The sequence below is a fragment of the Protopterus annectens genome, chromosome 5.part1 (genome assembly GCF_019279795.1).
Source record: "Protopterus annectens isolate FY-2018-M chromosome 5.part1, PAN1.0, whole genome shotgun sequence".
Taxonomy (NCBI): domain Eukaryota; kingdom Metazoa; phylum Chordata; order Ceratodontiformes; family Protopteridae; genus Protopterus; species Protopterus annectens.
In genome coordinates this window covers 746,544,515-746,561,949 of record NC_056736.1, presented here as the reverse complement: position 1 = coordinate 746,561,949, position 17,435 = coordinate 746,544,515, and the positions used below count along the sequence as shown (strand labels likewise).

Below are 17,435 nucleotides of genomic sequence, written 5' to 3'. Positions count from 1 at the left end.
TTCTGACATCTTTTCCCATGGATTTTGCTCTGGGTTTGTTTTAACTTCCTCCTCCAGTTGTTGTTAGTTTGTTTATGGCTGGGGGTCCTGGGGCTTTGCTTTGGTTCCAGCTTTAGAAGTCTTTGTTGTTTTGCTTTTAGGGCCTTATCCATGGAGTCCTGCTCTTTTTGCTTCGTGTGGCTTGGTTTTCTTGAAGATGCCGGTCGCTTGAGGCAGTGTTTTCCACTGATCCGTGCCAAGGCTTAACCAGTTAAAGCTTTAGAAATTCCCTGTGGCTATTTCGAAGTTCTTACTGTTTAATTCTTATTTTTGGCGCAGGGGGTGAGATGAAAAAGGGAGTTCCTTTGAGATTAGTTGTGTTTGCTTTGTGGAGTGGGATCACAGTTTCCGGTGGAGAACATTTGTGCGTGTCAGAGAGATGGAGATGTTTGGGGAAGTATTGAGTATTCTCCTCTTGTGGGGATGAGTGACTGGGGCAATGTTTGGGGGGCATCTGTCATTTTGGTTTATGGTTTTAGGCTGGGTGTGAGTTCTCACTAGTCTGGTTCCCAGTCTGGGGGCTGCACTCAGTTGGAGTATATGATGGTGTTTCTTGATATTGGGAGAAGTTGCTCTGAACCTGTTTTGGCCATTTTGGTTTCTCTCTCGAGTTTTTTCAGTAATTTATTTTTTTTTTTCTTGTGTTTTGAGCATATATGGTCTTTCTTGCTTTGGTCTCGATGCTTGCGTTGCCACCTTTGTTGAGGTGTGGTCTTCCTTGATATTTGTAGGTTTTTCCTTCTTGGTTGTGTTTGAAGAGGGCTTTTAGTTTTGCCGTGATTAGTCTATGATTTGCAAAGTTTGCTCTCACTGGTAGCAGAACCCTAGGTCTGTCTTTGTTTGTGTATGGAGGGGAGATTCCTGGTATTAGGGGGCCTCCCGAGTTGTGGGAAGTGGATTTCCACTGAAGGCCTTGAGTGCTAGTTCCTTTTTTTTTTGCCTTGTGAGGGCTTGAGGTAGGTTAGTTTGCATTGTTAGGCCTGAAAAGTTCCACACCAGTGGGTTTAAGGCCTGCCTCGGTCCGAAGTGGGGGGCTCCAGCCGAGAATGAGGTGGGATTGAACAGCGTGGCTTGTGAGTGAGGATGATCCTTGTTCCATTGTACTGGATTGTTATGTGTAGTGACACCACTTTTGGGCTCGTGAGATTAAAAGCTGAGTCTCTTTTCTCTCTATATTGTATGGATCTTGGTGATAGGGTTGATGGTGTGTTTAGTGTCAACTTTTATGCTAGGAGTGTTTTTAATCAGTAGCATTCCAGTGTTCCTCTCAGTGTGGGAGGAATTCGTCTCAGAGCTGTAGGCAGTGAGCGTAAGTTTGCACTATAGTTTGTGTACCACTGTTGGCTTCACATGCATTGTGCGGAATGTAGATTCTGGCCTTATGCGTTGCAGCCAGTCTTGAGTATCTCCCCCTCCCCCTTCTCCAGTAGGACATCCCTGTGGGCAGGATTGGAATTAAGGTTGACTAGTGTGTCTGTGGAGGTGTGTTTGTATGGGGCTGTGACGGTTTTCCAGGAGCACTGTGAGGTGAGGTACTCACAGCAGTGAGGTTGGGTGGTGGTGGTGCATTTGAACCAGGTGCTTCTGGCATTTCTGCTGTTTTACGTCCATTTTTTGTGTTTTATTCCTGGTAGGTTTTTCTTTTTGTGTTAGTTTGTATGGGCAGAGGTTGGGGAGGTGGTATGTTTTACTGTGTCAATATCAGTGGTGGTTTGTGTAAGCTCGCCTCTGGGCCCTGCCAGAATTATGCGTCCCTTTCAGCCTCCTCAGGAATCCCATAGGAGCATCTCCAGCCCTTGTCTTGTGTATTTGTGTTTTAATCCAAGGGTTGTCTGTGTGTACATGGGGCTGTGAGCATTGCCTCAAGCTGCCTGGCATAATTCTTACAGGAAGGCATCTCATCTCTGATCTGTCGATACTCTAGAAGGTCAGGCGAAAAACTTTAAAAAAAGTCATCGAGGGGCGTGAGTGACAATGGGGGGTGCCTTTTTTGAGCCAGCTATCTGTGACAAGGTGCCGTATCAAGGTAATAATGACTGTAAGGAGCAGTACTAGGTTTGTGGAGATGAGAATAGTCTGCTTGGAGTCGTTACTGAGTTTTTCTTTTTAGCTTACTGCAGTCTGATCACTCAGTCTGTATGGCTGAGAATCAGCGGGACAGGGTATGTTCTCAGGGTGTGGACTTTATGGTTTGCATTCAGTTTAAACCTGCTTAACTGCTGTGTGTGATGTCTTCTCTGTGTGTGGCAGCTGTCTGCTGGTGTGTGTTGATCAGGTGGCTTTTTGTGTGCTCTGCACTGTTTTAGTAGATTTCTTTGGTTTGTGCGGCGTATGTCTTTGTGTGTGCTACTGTTTATGTGCTGAAATGTAGGTTCACTGGGTAAAAGTGAGTCTATAGTGTCCTGGGTAACCTATGGTAAGCAAGGTAGCCCTTCCCCAATGAGAAACAGGAAACAGTAGTTAGCCCAGTTTGGCGTATTAGAATTTTGAACTCTGAATGTGGTGTTTTTTAGGGAAGGAGAAAGGCAAGGTAGCTTCCTTCCCTCAATAAGGCAGAAAACATTGCAGGAACTATTCACAAGGCCCAGAGGACACAACTCTGAAACTGAACTAGTAACTAAAAAACAAAAAACTTTAAGAGATATTTTTTCTTTTTTTCTTTTTCGGGGTTCAGCTTTTGGTTGTACAGCTGACAAGGTGCAGTGCGTATCATCAGTACTGTGCAGGAGCAAGTTAGAAGTTACTGCAAATACAGAGAATAGTCAACAAGGGTTGTCAAGTAAGATTAATATTAAGTTAAGATGCAGTAAAGCTTGTATAGTAAAAATGGGCTTTCGAGTAGAGTTACAGGGGGGAATTTTGAATGGACATGAAGCAGTGAAAATATTAACCTGTAACGGCACTGCCCTGGTATCAGCTCTTTGCACAGATGGCGCTTCGTTTGGCCGTGGCTCTAAATCTGAGTAGTGGCAAGCTGCGCGTTTTATAAGCAAATTTTTTCCCTGGGAAACAAATTCGCTATTCTGAGTGTTCGATGTTATCACACTTCGAAATTCCAAGTTCAAGATTATGGTGTTCGATATTTTGGAATTTCAATTATGTGATATAGACCCTTCAGGACCTAAATCTCCACCAACAAATAAGACTCGCTGGAGGGATAGGTTCCTCATTCAACATATTCCTAGCCTGTGGAATGACTTACCATTACGGGTCAGGCAAAGTACTAATTTGACTGCCTTTAGGCTAGTCTTGATGATTGGATAATTAAGTACAAACTTACACCAGGGTTTTCATGTACAGTCCTGCTTGATTTTTGAGGTGAGCACTGTTAAATGCTTGAAAAGAGTGGCAAGAACTTTTGTCTGATTACAGATGTATTTGCAGGTATTGAGGTACAGGGCATGGGGATGCAGGTGTTGCTCCACCCTGTGTGGGGGATGCAAGCGTTGCATGCTGAGATGTCTGGGACTGCTGCATCATTCTGTGCTCTTTTGTTTTTCTTTGTGCAAGATGTTTATCGCCAGGTTCTGGTGTGGTAGGTAATGTTCCTCATCTTGAAGGTGGATCTGGCTTTCCTGTAGCTAAACCTGTTATTTGCGCTGATGATGGGTGCATCACTGACACGGTAAGGAACCCACAGTCCTGTAGAAGTAATACTTCCTGAGGAGAATGCTCCATGTTTGACTATTTCAATATGCAGGTGTTCCTTCTGATCCATAAAGGCACTGGTGACAAAGTTCTGATCCAGTACCTCTCCTCCTTTGTTCTGAGAACCACACAGTTGTATGGTATTTAAACACACAAGGGATAACATGATCTTACACCCTGTGTGTAGAGGAGATACAAGTCTGATAGACCATACAGGCATCACTATTAGCAGTTTGCATCCCAGGAAGAGTGATTGTGCAGGTAGAATCTGAGCTGCTTCTCCAGTTTTTTCCCAAACCTAAAGATTTCAGAGTTCCTCTAGTTTGGATGTTCCAGGAGTGGGTCACTTCTGTGGGTAACCTGATTTCCACTCTCAGCAGTGTAGTTCTCACCCTCCTCTGCTTCATCCAGCAGGGTAAGTGTGAATTAACAATAAGCACATTCTTCCTATTATGGCTAGTAAAAGTTCCTACCTGACTTGTAACAATTCTGTTTGATTCAGAACCTCATAGTAAAATTCAGAGAAGGCTAAAACCTTAGCTATACTGCCTCTTGATAGCCAGGAAGGTCATGATGTCAGGAGAACCAGTACTTAATGTTGGGCCGTTTGAACATGATGCATAATATCCCTGGTAACTAGCCCTCTGAAACTGACTGCTCCTCTACACACATCCTTGTAACGTGTGTTCAAGCTGAGACTGTTTGATGGGTTCAGGCACCCAGGCAGGGAGACATTTCCCTGTAATACATTTGGCTGGAGTCACATGGCTGAAGTGACATTCAGCTGCAGAGAAATATGGCTGTTTCCAGATTCCCTGTGGGCAAGGAGAAGCCCACACTACCATGCTCACAGCTTTAATAACCAAATGCATGGAGGCAGAACTACTAATTAGTGTTGTGCTCAGTGTGCAGTACATATTTATGTAACTACAACATGTAGAACTCTGCTACAGCATGGAGGAAATCCTGCAGGCTACTGTAGTTACATTTATGCTCCAGTGTGTGTTTTAGGTAATGTTCCCTAGACACTGTGAAGGGGGTAGTGGTCCACACACACCAGTGATAAAGGCACTACCCATTGTGCACTGCATTTTTACTGCTACTGACATGCCCTCTGGCCAGCCTGCTGCTGATACCTGCCATATTGCTTGCTGTCTCATGTTCCCTTGGGGATCATGGACATTGTTTTTCCCCCTGTGCATTTGGTTATTGAAGCTGTGGGCATGGCAACATGTTCTTCTCTTTGCCCACAGGGAATTTGCAAACAGTCATATTTCTCTGCAGCTGAATGTCACTTCAGCCTTGTGTCCCCAGTCAAATGTACCACAGGGAAATGGCTCGCTGCCTAGGCACCTGAGCCCCTATTTGAGCAAATACACCAATTATAACACCCACCTCCCTTACTTTGTTATTGTTACTCAAGGTCACTGGACTTAGGACAAAGAGCAGTTGAGTGCATATAAAGACAAAATTTGTCTCGCTCTTTCTCCAGAATGCAGCAGTGTTAGAGAACAGATCGTTACTTCACTACTAACACATCACTACCTTGTAGGCAAACAGCTATTGCTTTGAACTGTAATGTGCAAACAGTTGTGATACGAGAAATATTTATTTATTTTACTTATTTATGTAACATTTATTTACCAAGATAGTTTAACTGGGCTAATTGCCCATTTTCAGTGGAGGCCCAGAGAGAAAAGCTCCCCAGAAAAGACAGTATAGTGCAATACAAGACAAAAATAACTTCAGTACAGCAAATACAAGGATAGCAACTTAATTGCAAAATGTACAATGGATAGTTTTGCTGATAATTCCAAGTTATATACAAATTAATTGGTTTGGATACAAACAATTGTACAGAAAAAAATGTTTAGTATTAAACAGAACTGCTACTACCAGTTTTATCTAGTATGTATAATTTTGCATGTATAACTTACAGGGTATGGGGGGTTTGCTGAGAATCAAAAAATGGCTGCTGGAGATCTCAGTGGTGGGGGAGGGATAGTAGAGAGATTGAGGAGAGAACAGTGAAAGGAGATGGAGTAGAGGGAGTGGGAATTGAGAAGTTGGTAGAAGAAGAGAAGTACGTGGTGGAAGGACTTGCTTAAGTTTAGCCAGGAGAAGAACAAGAGCATAGTTAGTTGTTGGTTAGGGGGGCCCTGAAAAGTAGTTTGAATTTGGCTGAACTGGTGATGTTAAGGATATTCTGGGGGTGGAGCTCCAGGCTTTGGAGATTTGGTTGGAATATAAGGAGTCTCCGTAGCTATTATTGGATTTAGTGACCTTTAGTAGGGTTTTATCTGTGGATCTTAGGGTTCTGTGGTTTGAGTATGGTTGGACGAGATTGTGGCATGCTGGGCAATGTTCAGGTTTAATAATGATGGTATGTGCTGTGGTAATTTGGTAGAGAGAGAGGAGGTTGGGTAGATCTAACCAATTTAATTGATGGAGTGCTGTGCAGTGGTGGGATCTATATGGGGAATTTGTGGCGAATGTGGCTATTTTGTCATACCATGCCTCCAGTCTGGCTAGGTCTGTTTATTTGAGGTTCATAAAGATTGGTGAGGCATATAGTAAGGTGGAGAGAAGACTAGTTCTGGCAATGGCTTGCCTGATGGAAATGGTCAGGAATTGCTTGGTCCTGTAGAGTGTGTCAAATTTGATATGGGTCTTTGTAATGACTAGTGCAATATGCTTGTCAAATCTAAGGGTTTTTGGTGTTACTGGCTGACAAGATAGGAACGGGTGTTCTTTGGTTGATGGACTTTTTGTTGGTGAAGAAAATTAGTTTTGTTTTGCTGGGGTTTAGAATTAATTGTTTGGTGAGGTACGATTGTATGTCTCCTATTCAGTGACTGTATGTAAGCTACTTTCAGGCTGTCACATCCCTGTTGACTACAAGAAATCTTCCGAGTTCAAACCAAGAAATTCCCTGCTGTTATGGCAAGAGCTGGCTATACCTGAAAGTTGTTCTCCTACTTTCTCCACCTTCTGCTTCCATTGAACCTTCCCCAGAAAGACATTTGTTTTATTCACTATTTGAGTTTTGTTGACCAGGTTAGTCTCACTAGGCATAGCCTGTTTTCAGGAGAGACCATAAATAGTATTCAAATTTAACTATGGAAAATTTGACCAGGATTTGGGGGGAATAAACAGGGTTTAAAGGAAATTTGAAAGGAGCAGAAATAGTATTAAATAAAAAGATGCATTTTTCGAAATTGTTGCACAGAGATGATTGCAGTGCACAGAGAAACGGAACGTAAAGTTAATGAAGGAAAGAATTGTGTTCAATAAAAAGCTGTGCAGTAAGACCATCTTAAAGCTTTATGCTACATGTTTACGTCAGATAATCAGCGAACACTTGAGCTCTTATGGATATTGCAGTAATTGTAAAGTTAAAAAGGCAGGAAATAAAGTTGTCTTGTGGACCTTCTGGAAGGTTTACTATAGATATAAGGATACATAGCAAAGTATGGGGTATGAATGAAGAAAGAGAAGACATTGCAAACGCTTAGAACAGAATATATCAGTAAAGATGAAAAGGAACAATATAACTGTTATGAAATTTGATGTATAGCTGTCACATTGAATTTCTTTTTTTTATTTGAATGTTTAGTTGTACAAAGTGATAGTTTTAGTTTTGAAAATTAATAGAACTTCCTATGTTTAACAATTTGAGTGTGCTCTCTTGGAAAATGCTTTTCCTGGAGGCCTGGTCTCAGAATCTCAGAGCTTCAGGCCATTGCCTATAAGGAACCATATTTGATCTTTCACAAAGATGAGGTGCCCCTTAGGATTAATCCATTACTCTCCATAAAGTGCTGTGAGAATTGTCTGTATACCAGTCTGTTAATCTCCCTGCATTCTTTACCAGGACTAAAACTTGGAAAGAGGGAGACATTCACACCCTGGAGCTGAAATGCCAGGTCATAATCTTCCTTATGTGGAAGATCAGTTTAGGAAGACAGAAAATATGCTTTTCTTTTCAAGTGGACTGCCAACTGCATTATATTTTACCAAGAAACTGTGAACTACCTGATGGTAAATGCCTTGTTGGGTTCAGGCGCCTAGGCAGCGAGACATTTCCCTGCGATACATTTTGGCTGGGGACACATGGCAGAAGTGACATTCAGCTGCAGAGAAATATGGCTGTTTGTTTTCCCCCTGTGAATTTGGTTATTGAAGTTGTAGGTATGATAACACATTCTTCTCTTTGCCCACAGGGAATTTGCAATCAGCCATATTTCTCTGCAGCTGAATGTCACTTCCGCCATGTGTCCCCAGCCAAAATGTATCGCAGGGAAATGTCTTGCTGCCTAGGCGCCTGAACCCGCCTTGTTAAAGGTTACTTCATGGGGGGGCTGTTTCACTATTTCCTTCAGGATTGTCTTCATTTGGATATTTGTGACTTGGCTTACATCCTTACCAGATATCATAATAGCCACAATAAGGCACAAATTCGTTTTAGCGCTTTCTTCCACTTTTATTGTAACGTGAACTTCTTCAGAAAAGACACGAGCCCTCTCTAACTCTAACAAATACAGGATATGATATCATAATTGATGTAATTTAGTTCCTATTGATTGTTCAATTAATAACAAACCTTTTCTTAAATAAGATATTCTTGATGGTATTAATATTAATAAATTATCTTCTTAAAACTTTTCTTAAAAGAAACAACTCTTATAACTTAAATCCTTGATGTTCCACATATACTATCACTTTTGATTCTAATTTGATACAATATCACCATAGCGATCTGCGTTTGTGTGTGTGTATGTGCACTCGTGAGCAAATGCACCCCCACCATGATACACACTCAAAACCAACTAAAAAACATTCAGTCAGAAACACACACACGCACACACACAAAAACTCAATCATCCATACACACACTCACGTCCACACACACAATGGACTCACAACTGCGTGCGCGTGTGCGCCCACGCACACACACACATACACGCACACACACACACACACACACAGGATGTGTGTGCGCACACCCTCTCTTTCTCCCATGACACATACTACAAAGTGCTAAACAAATATAAGTGTGCAATCATCCATCTCCATGCCAACACTCACACACACACAACAACAAACACGCACACATAGAATCGCTATGATCCATTCATTCATATTCCCCCAGGAGTGATTGCCATTGGATGCTCAAAAAATGCAACCACATTCATGCCCACATCTGTGTGTCTGATGACACTATCACTCTTGTCAAGTGGGGATGCATCCAGTTACGATGGCCTTTTTGTTGGAAATAGCATTCTTTCTTTATCTGTTGATGTTTGATGGACCTCAGGGTTGCATCATAAATGCACTGTTCTCTGAGTCTAGATGGATCTTTCTCCATTAACTGTTGTTGGAGTGCCATATCAAATGAGGCCATATGCGTGTATTTATTGTTTTGTGATGGCGTAGGTGCAATTAAGGTCTTATTTTGTTTTCTTCATTTGTAGTTGTATTCCTCAAGTGGTTGGAGGGAAGCTGGTAGGCAGGAGGGCCACGTGGTCTCCTAACGTGTTGTGTTGTGATGATGAATGCCGGTGAAGGGCATGAGCCCCTTTTTTATGACATAACTGTGAAAAGAACTCTAAAAAGTTAGTCGAATAATAACCGTACTCTGTGCTGACCAAAAAAGGTCCCCTAATTGAGTAAGCGATACGTTGCAAATATATGTCTGTTTTCCCTTTGGAACAGGAGTCCCATTATAAAAATTAGCCTTGATTTATATTAAACCACATTTTGTTATGATTTAGTAGTTACTATCACAACATGTTTTCGTTATCGTTGTACTAGTAATTGTTTCCTGTTCTTTCTTTCTTTCCTCTCATGTTCGTAGGCTTTCCAAGGCTCTGCTGCTGGATCCACAGCAAACTCTGGTGTTCAAAGTGTGGCACAAAGCAGGTAAAAAGTGACATTTTACAGTCTTGTTTTAAAAGCAAGAAATAATTGCTATTTTTTAGGTTTTGCTGTATTATCAGTGTTGGTAGCAGCGGGTACAATTATTTTGTGGCTGTGGCATTTTGTTCAGTAATGCATTTCTAGGTTTTGCTGCATTATCAGTGTTGGTAGCAGCGGGTACAATTATTTTGTGGCTGTGCCATTTTGTTCAGTAATGCGTTTCATATGAAAATCGGGAAGGATTTCAAAAGGGCCTGAGCAAAGTTTGCAAGAGATCTGATGAAAATTAGGACGACCCTGTGGAAAGATTGGCAAGTCGGTACTCATTATATGACGGTGTAGCAGGACTGAGCAAGCTGCTAACTGGAAGGGGTAGAACAGGATACACTGCACACATGATATTCAAACATTTTTGTAGTTCTGTAAGCTCTCTCATGTCTCTACTATTCTATGCTGGTAATTGTTAATAGTGGCAGTCTGAATCCTGCAAAGGTAGGATGCTGCAACAACAAAAAACAGAATGTCCAAGAGCCATGAGTAGCAGTAAATCTGTTTGTTCTGCTTTTACTAGTAAATCCATTTATTCCTCTTACAATAGTAAATCTGTTTACTCCGCTATTATTAGTAAATCCATTTATTCCTCTTATAGTAGTAAATCTTTTTACTCCGCTATTATTAGTAAATCCATTTATTCCACTTATAGTAGTAAATCTTTTTACTCCGCTATTATTAGTAAATCCATTTATTCCTCTTATAGTAGTAAATCTGTTTACTCCGCAATTATTAGTAAATCTGTTTATTTTACTTATATTAGTAAATCAGTTTATTCTGATTTTAGTAGTAAATCTGTTTAAAATCTGTTTATTTTGTTTTTAGTAGTAAATCTGTTTCTTCTACTTTTAGAAGTAAATCTGTTTATTCTGCTAGTAAAAACTTTTGCAGTAGAAATGCTTCTGCGGGAATGAAGTAACAGAATAAAAAGCAAGTACAAAAATTCATCTTTATATCATAAAACTAAGGCAAAAAGTGCAAATCACATGATCAATAAACCATTATACAATTAAAACATTTGTCGAGTGGCGTTTGAAAGACATGCGTAAATGGGTGTGCCTTCGTTGAAGGTTGAGCATCGAGTTGGCACCTCGGCACCGTAAAAATCTACTGCCAATCATTAGCGGACTGGAGTTCTGCTGTGGCGACCCCTAACCGGGAAAAGCCGAAAGAAGAAGAAATACGTAGGTATTTTAAAATATACTTGTGTATATATATATATATATATATATATATATATATATATAGATACAATCATATGTATGCATACAAAGAAATAGCATTTTGCAGAAACACTAAAAGCTTCAAGTGTATTCATATATATGAATATATACATGTATAAAATTGTACTATTTTTATTTCAAAGATCTATTAACTCTGGTTTGAGAAAGACAAAATAAATGGATACTAAGATTTAGAGCTCAGTATCCACCTGGCCTGAATGATGTTCACACTCTCAATTTCTTCCCTCTAAGTGAAACTCATTTCTAGCATGACAGTGTTTACCACAAAGGCGACCCCAACCGGGAAAAGACAAAAGAAGAACAACAGCGTGTGTGTTTCAAGTTGTATTTTTTCTTGCCTTGTAGTACTTTACCTTCATGATGTATTTGCAGGCAGTGCCTCCTCTGAAAATGGGCTTAGCCCAGATGGACTTTACCATTCAACAAAAGCAAATAACAATGCTTGTATATTAATGTTTGTTAGTATCTATACAAATAGCAGTGCTTGTATAGTAATGCTTGTTAATATCTATACATATAATACTTGTATATTAATGTCTGTTAATATCGATACATATAACAGTGCTTGTATATTAATGTTTAATATCTATACAAATGACACTACTTGTATATTAATGTTTAATATCTATACAAATAACAGTGCTTGTATATTAATGTTTAATATCTATACAAATGACACTACTTGTATATTAATGTCTGTTAATATCGATACAAATGACAGTGCTTCTGTATTAATGTTTGTTAATATCTATACAAATAATGCTTGTATATTAATGTGAATATCGATACAAATAGTGCTTATATATTAATGTTTAATATCTATACAAATGACACTACTTGTATATTAATGTTTAATATCTATACAAATGACACTACTTGTATATTAATGTTTAATATCTATACAAATGACACTACTTGTATATTAATGTTTGTTAATATCTATACAAATAATGCTTGTATATTAATGTGAATATCCATACAAATAGTGCTTATATATTAATGTTTAATATCTATACAAATGACACTACTTGTATATTAATGTTTAATATCTATACAAATGACACTACTTGTATATTAATGTTTAATATCTATACAAATAACAGTACTTGTATATTAATGTCTGTTAATATCGACACAAATGACAGTGCTTCTGTATTAATGTTTGTTAATATCTATACAAATAATACTTGTATATTAATGTTAATATCGATACAAATAATGCTTGTATATTAATGTTTGCTAATATCGATACAAATAACAGTGCTTGTATGTGGTTTGTTAATATCGATACAAATAATGTTTGTATATTAATGTTTGTTAATAACGATAAAAATTTTATTATACTGATTATTATGTTATGCATTCATAGGTTAGTACTAAGCTAACTGCCCTTGCGAGTCATTGTAAGCCTAGCCAATTATCCCTTGCGAGACTCAAACCCTGAACCTTGTGTTTGTAAGGCAAACACCTTAACCATTAGGCCACCCTCCCAACCCAATTCACTGAAATTACATTATAAAATTTGGTATTGCAAATATTAATTGTATTAAATATGATACCTTGGAGCTTTTCTCCCTTGGCCTCTGCTGAAAAAGGGCATCTGTGCCCAGTTGAACTTTTCCGGTAATAAAGTGTATTATAATTGCATATTTGGTTGTTTTTCTTTATTACTGTACCACGCTGGCTAGGTATACAGTAGCCTATCTTCAAAATAAGGGGAAAAAACATTATTTTTGACATTATAAGGCTGTTCAATATGGCATAGTAAAGATTATTAATTTAAACATGAGAATGCAAATAGATGTTTTCTTTATGTGGGAGCTAAGTAAAGTTAATACAGTGGTCTGAGGTAATCGCTTATAGCTACCACTGGACAGTGCCATTTAAAATGTTAATGTTTTTGCTTTTCTGTTCTAAGTAGTTTGAATTTTCTCCAATTAAAAGTTGAATGTGAAACTCTCTACCACCTTTGGATTGTTGGAGAGGATTCATCAATGAATTCTAATCTGTCTCTGCATTCTGGTGTTTCTGGTTTTCTCATTTTACCTGTATCGATGTAGTATTGCATTTTGCGCTATTGTTTCAACAACTATGAAGCAACTGCATGTATATTCAGTTTACTTCCTTCTGACTGTATTGTGTCTTTTGTGACTTTGACATTTATTTTGACACTGCTGGACACCGGACTGGCTGTTGGGCATTTTGCATTGGTAATCTTTTGGATCTTGTATGTGAACTATTAAACTTCTCTGGGATTAAAGTTTGTGGATTTATCAAAGCATGTCAGCAGTTTTTGTGGATTTTGTGCAGAGTTTGTGAATGGCAAAACTGATGTTTAGCTTCCTTTTTGGGGGGTGTATGACTTACATCCCAAACATTTAATTTAAATTACCATAGTACACTAGTATAGCAGTCTACTTTCTTTGGTCACCATGATTATTTTTAATGCTTGCTTTATTGTCCCATCATACTGAGCTGTCACTGTAACAATCGGCTGTCTGACTCATTCTGGCTGCTCATGTCTATGATGTGGGAAATGTGCCGGATTTTGCACAGGGCATCACTTTTTTATCCAACTTGTGTTCTTATGTTTCATGGCATCATTAGTGGATTGAGTCATTTGCTAATTTCTGTTTTTTAGTCTTCTTTTAGGCAGGTTACTATTTCTTGTATTTTTGTTACTTCTTTTCTCTCTCCTTATATTTGGGTTGTATGAATTTGTATTTTTCTGTTTCTCACACACTTTGCTTGCGAAGTTCTTAGGCTTAAGCACCCCAACTTTGAGCAGAGTTGACACTGGATTATTATTCCTACCCCTGAGTTGGTTTGGTGATTTAGTTAAGGGTAGCAGCCCCATGGCACAGAGAGAGAAAACCCTTACTGTACCCCAGGTGATCTGTGTTCGATTAGCAGCACAGATGCTGGAGGGTCCTCGTTAGAGGATGGGAGTGGGTTTCCAATGTCAGCTGAACCATCCTGGGGTATGGGAGGCAGCTTAAGCTCACTGCAGTAGCCGAGTTAGTGCCTAGCAAACGTCATGCTGCTTGGTTAGGAGGTTGCTCATGAGCTAAAGTGCCCAAGCACCTCCCAAAGGCAGTAAGTGCAGAGCTTGAAAGGCTGTCATGGGATGTTGGGGGTTATAGGGCACAGTCCCTGACAATAGTAGGGATGTTGGGGGTTATAGGGCACAGTCCTTGACAATAGTAGGGATGTTGGGGGTTATAGGGCACAGTCCCTGACATTAGTAGGGGTGTTGGGGGTTTATAGGGCACAGTCCCTGACAATAGTAGGGATGTTGGGGGTTATAGGGCACAGTCCCCGACAATAGTAGGGATGTTGGGAGTTATAGGGCACAGTCCCTGACAATAGTAGGGATGTTGGGGGTTATAGGGCACAGTCCCTGACAATAGTAGGGATGTTGGGGGTTATAGGGCACAGTCCCTGACAATAGTAGGGATGTTGGGGGTTATAGGGCACAGTCCCTGACAATAGTAGGGATGTTGGGGGTTATAGGGCACAGTCCCTAACAATAGTAGGGATGTTGGGGGTTATAGGGCACAGTCCCTGACAATAGTAGGGGTGTTGGGGGTTTATAGGGCACAGTCCCTGACAATAGTAGGGATGTTGGGGGTTATAGGGCACAGTCCCTGACAATAGTAGGGATGTTGGGTGTTATAGGGCACAGTCCCTGACAATAGTAGGGATGTTGAGGTCTATAGGGCACAGTCCCTGACAATAGTAGGGATGTTGGGGGTTATAGGGCACAGTCCCTGACAATAGTAGGGATGTTGGGGGTTATAGGGCACAGTCCCTGACAATAGTAGGGATGTTGGGGGGTTATAGGGCACAGTCCCTAACAATAGTAGGGATTTTGGGGGTTATAGAGCACAGTCCCTGACAATGGTAGGGATGTTGGGGGTTATAGGGCACAGTCCCTGACAATAGTAGGGCTGTTGGGGTTATAGGGCACAGTCCCTGACAATAGTAGAGATGTTGGGAGTTATAGGGCACAGTCCCTGACAGTAGTAGGGATGTTGGGGGTTATAGGGCATAGTCCCTGACAATAGTATGATGCTGCACTCACCTTTTTTCTCTTTTCACCAGCCCAGGGTGTGGTTTGGGATGAACTTCAGGAAGGGTCTAAAGTTGTTAGATCTGGTGAGGTGAGGTGGCAGCTGAAAGTCAGCTTCTGAGAGGAAAAAAATGGAAGAATTAGGGGGTGCAAAAGGCTTTTCCCTACTGGAAAAAGATGTTGAAAACTTGATGTCCTTCCATATCACTGTTGCAGTATTCTTTACAAAAGGAATTCCCTGCCATAGGTTGCCCAATTTCTGGCCAGTATACCAAAGCCTTGGGATTTATATACATGGTACATCATTCGTATGGTCCCTGCTGAAGGTGTACGGGGCCATAAAGGTGAAGTACATACCTCAGAACTTCTTTGCCACCAGTCCAAACGCCATCATTGAACATCGGTCTGAATGCTCCTTCCATGCTTAAGGTTCTGCAGGAGACCAGGAAACCCACTGCCAGGAAATCCTGTATGTCCAAATGAAGAGATTTTCTGTTCGGTTCCTTATTGTTCTGAGGTACGCACGGCCATACTTCATCTTTATGCCCTATGCCTTGAGCAGGGAGCATGCACATGATGTACGACGTCTATAAATCCTTAGGCTTTGGTATGCTGTCCAGACTTTGGGCTACCCATGGTAGGAATCCCTTTTGTAAAGAATACTGCAGCAGTGAAAAGAAGGACTTCTACTGTTGTGATAAGATTTTACACAACTGTACTTTATCAATATTATTAGTTTAAAGCAGCTGCTTTTGTGACGCATGCATTGCAAGACCTGTCTGCTGAAATCCATACTGTCTTCTCAGAAGATCCCATAATCATACCCTGTCTTCATTTTCCTTCCATTGCCTCCCAACTATCAGGTTCCCCTCTTCTCCCAGTGATTGATAGTCCGTCATTCATGTACCCATCATGGTTTTAATGCTTGCTGTCTCTACCCCACTATCCGTACTGCATTCTTGAGTAGCACATTTCTCACAGTTCTAATTTACCGTTGTTGAGGGCTTCTGCGTTTGCTCTGATCCTGGCTGTAGGGCTCCAACAAACTTGTCTCTGCCCTTTTGGACTACCTGTTGCTGCATCCAGCCTCTGCCAGTTGTCACTTGTGAACCCTAGTTGATTGACCTGCTCGTCCGTCCCCCAGATTTGCAGTGTGATTTCTTCCTGTTCCTCAGTTTCTGTAGCTCTCAAGGTGTCAGTCAGTTCCAAGTCGTCTGGGTTTCACTTAGGTCTTTATCCCTCAGTCCTCCAGGACTGGCTTATGAGTTAACACTTGTCTCAGGCTGTAAGTTAGAAGGCTAGTTCCCTAAGGGAAGATGCATGTTGTTTGTCAGTCCACCACTACTAACTTTGATCCAGTTAGTGGATTAAGTCCCACAGCTTATCATCTACTCCAGATACTACAAAGGATCTTTGTTCATCATTAAAAAAAAAAAAAGTGTAAGAAACTTCTCTGTGTGGAAGATTTCAGTCCATATATTTCTAGTAAATTACTGTGTTTTAATCAGATCAGACAAAACTAGCAGAAGTAGTGAACTTAAACTTGTATTAAGTCAAAAAATAATAATAAAAAATATATAATTGTACAGAATTACTAAGTATTCAAAAGTAATGTAAGCAAGGCAGGCAGTCTGTTTCCAGTCGAAAATCCTTTATTAAGTACACAGACAAGCGATCCAAGTAAAACAAAAATAGAGTAATAGTTTCCTCACAAGCTTTCTAAATATATATATATATATATATATATATATATATATATATATATATATATACTTTTTATCAGGTATGGGAGTGGTTTATTGTGCTGCAATACAGTGTTATTGGCTAACATTAAATTCACATCCCTTCCTCCATCCGTGTGACATTCGAGCTGGTCATCTTCACTGACAAGTTTAGCTGCAGGCTACAAATTTTCTCTTCGATTTTGGATTCTTGTTTGTTTCCACCTGAAAAGACTGGTGGTCTTAAGTAGTTCCTATTCTAGTAACATCTTTACAGCTGTTAATTTCTTTCCAACATTTCTTTTACTTTATGTTGGTTTCCATGCACCTTCATGTCAGTTGTAAGAGGCCGTCTGATTTTTAATCTTCTGTCAGAAAATGGACTTGCAAGAGATTTGGTCGCTGCATTCCAAAGCAGCAACATGCAGTCCTCATATTTTTTCTTCAGCTGTTCTCATATGATTCTTTACTGTTTGGGTTTTCTTATTTGCCTGCTGGACCGAGAGTGTTGTGGTCCATTAACATATATGACAATGATGAATATTCATATCTCAGAAATGTAGACTTTCTTACACTAATCGCATTTGCACTTGCAGTGTCTGTCTGTTCTATTATTCCAGGAAACTTAGAGCAGTAATCCACACATATGAGTGTTATAACTTCTTTCAAATGGAACAAAGCATTACCTGCTGTGTTTCACAGTCTAATAATGGATACACTGGTATCTCTTTGTTTGAATTA

At 40.1% G+C, this 17,435-nt stretch overlaps 1 protein-coding gene across 1 annotated transcript in view; it reads left to right on the top strand.

The window, feature by feature from the left end:
* Positions 1-17,435, top strand: part of C2CD3 (C2 domain containing 3 centriole elongation regulator) — a 2,415,762-nt gene that overhangs the window by 1,847,600 nt on the left and 550,727 nt on the right. Inside the window, exon 32 of the mRNA XM_044072855.1 lies at positions 9,545-9,609. Coding sequence (XP_043928790.1) covers positions 9,545-9,609 — 65 coding nt within the window. The remainder of the gene's footprint in view (positions 1-9,544; positions 9,610-17,435) is intronic.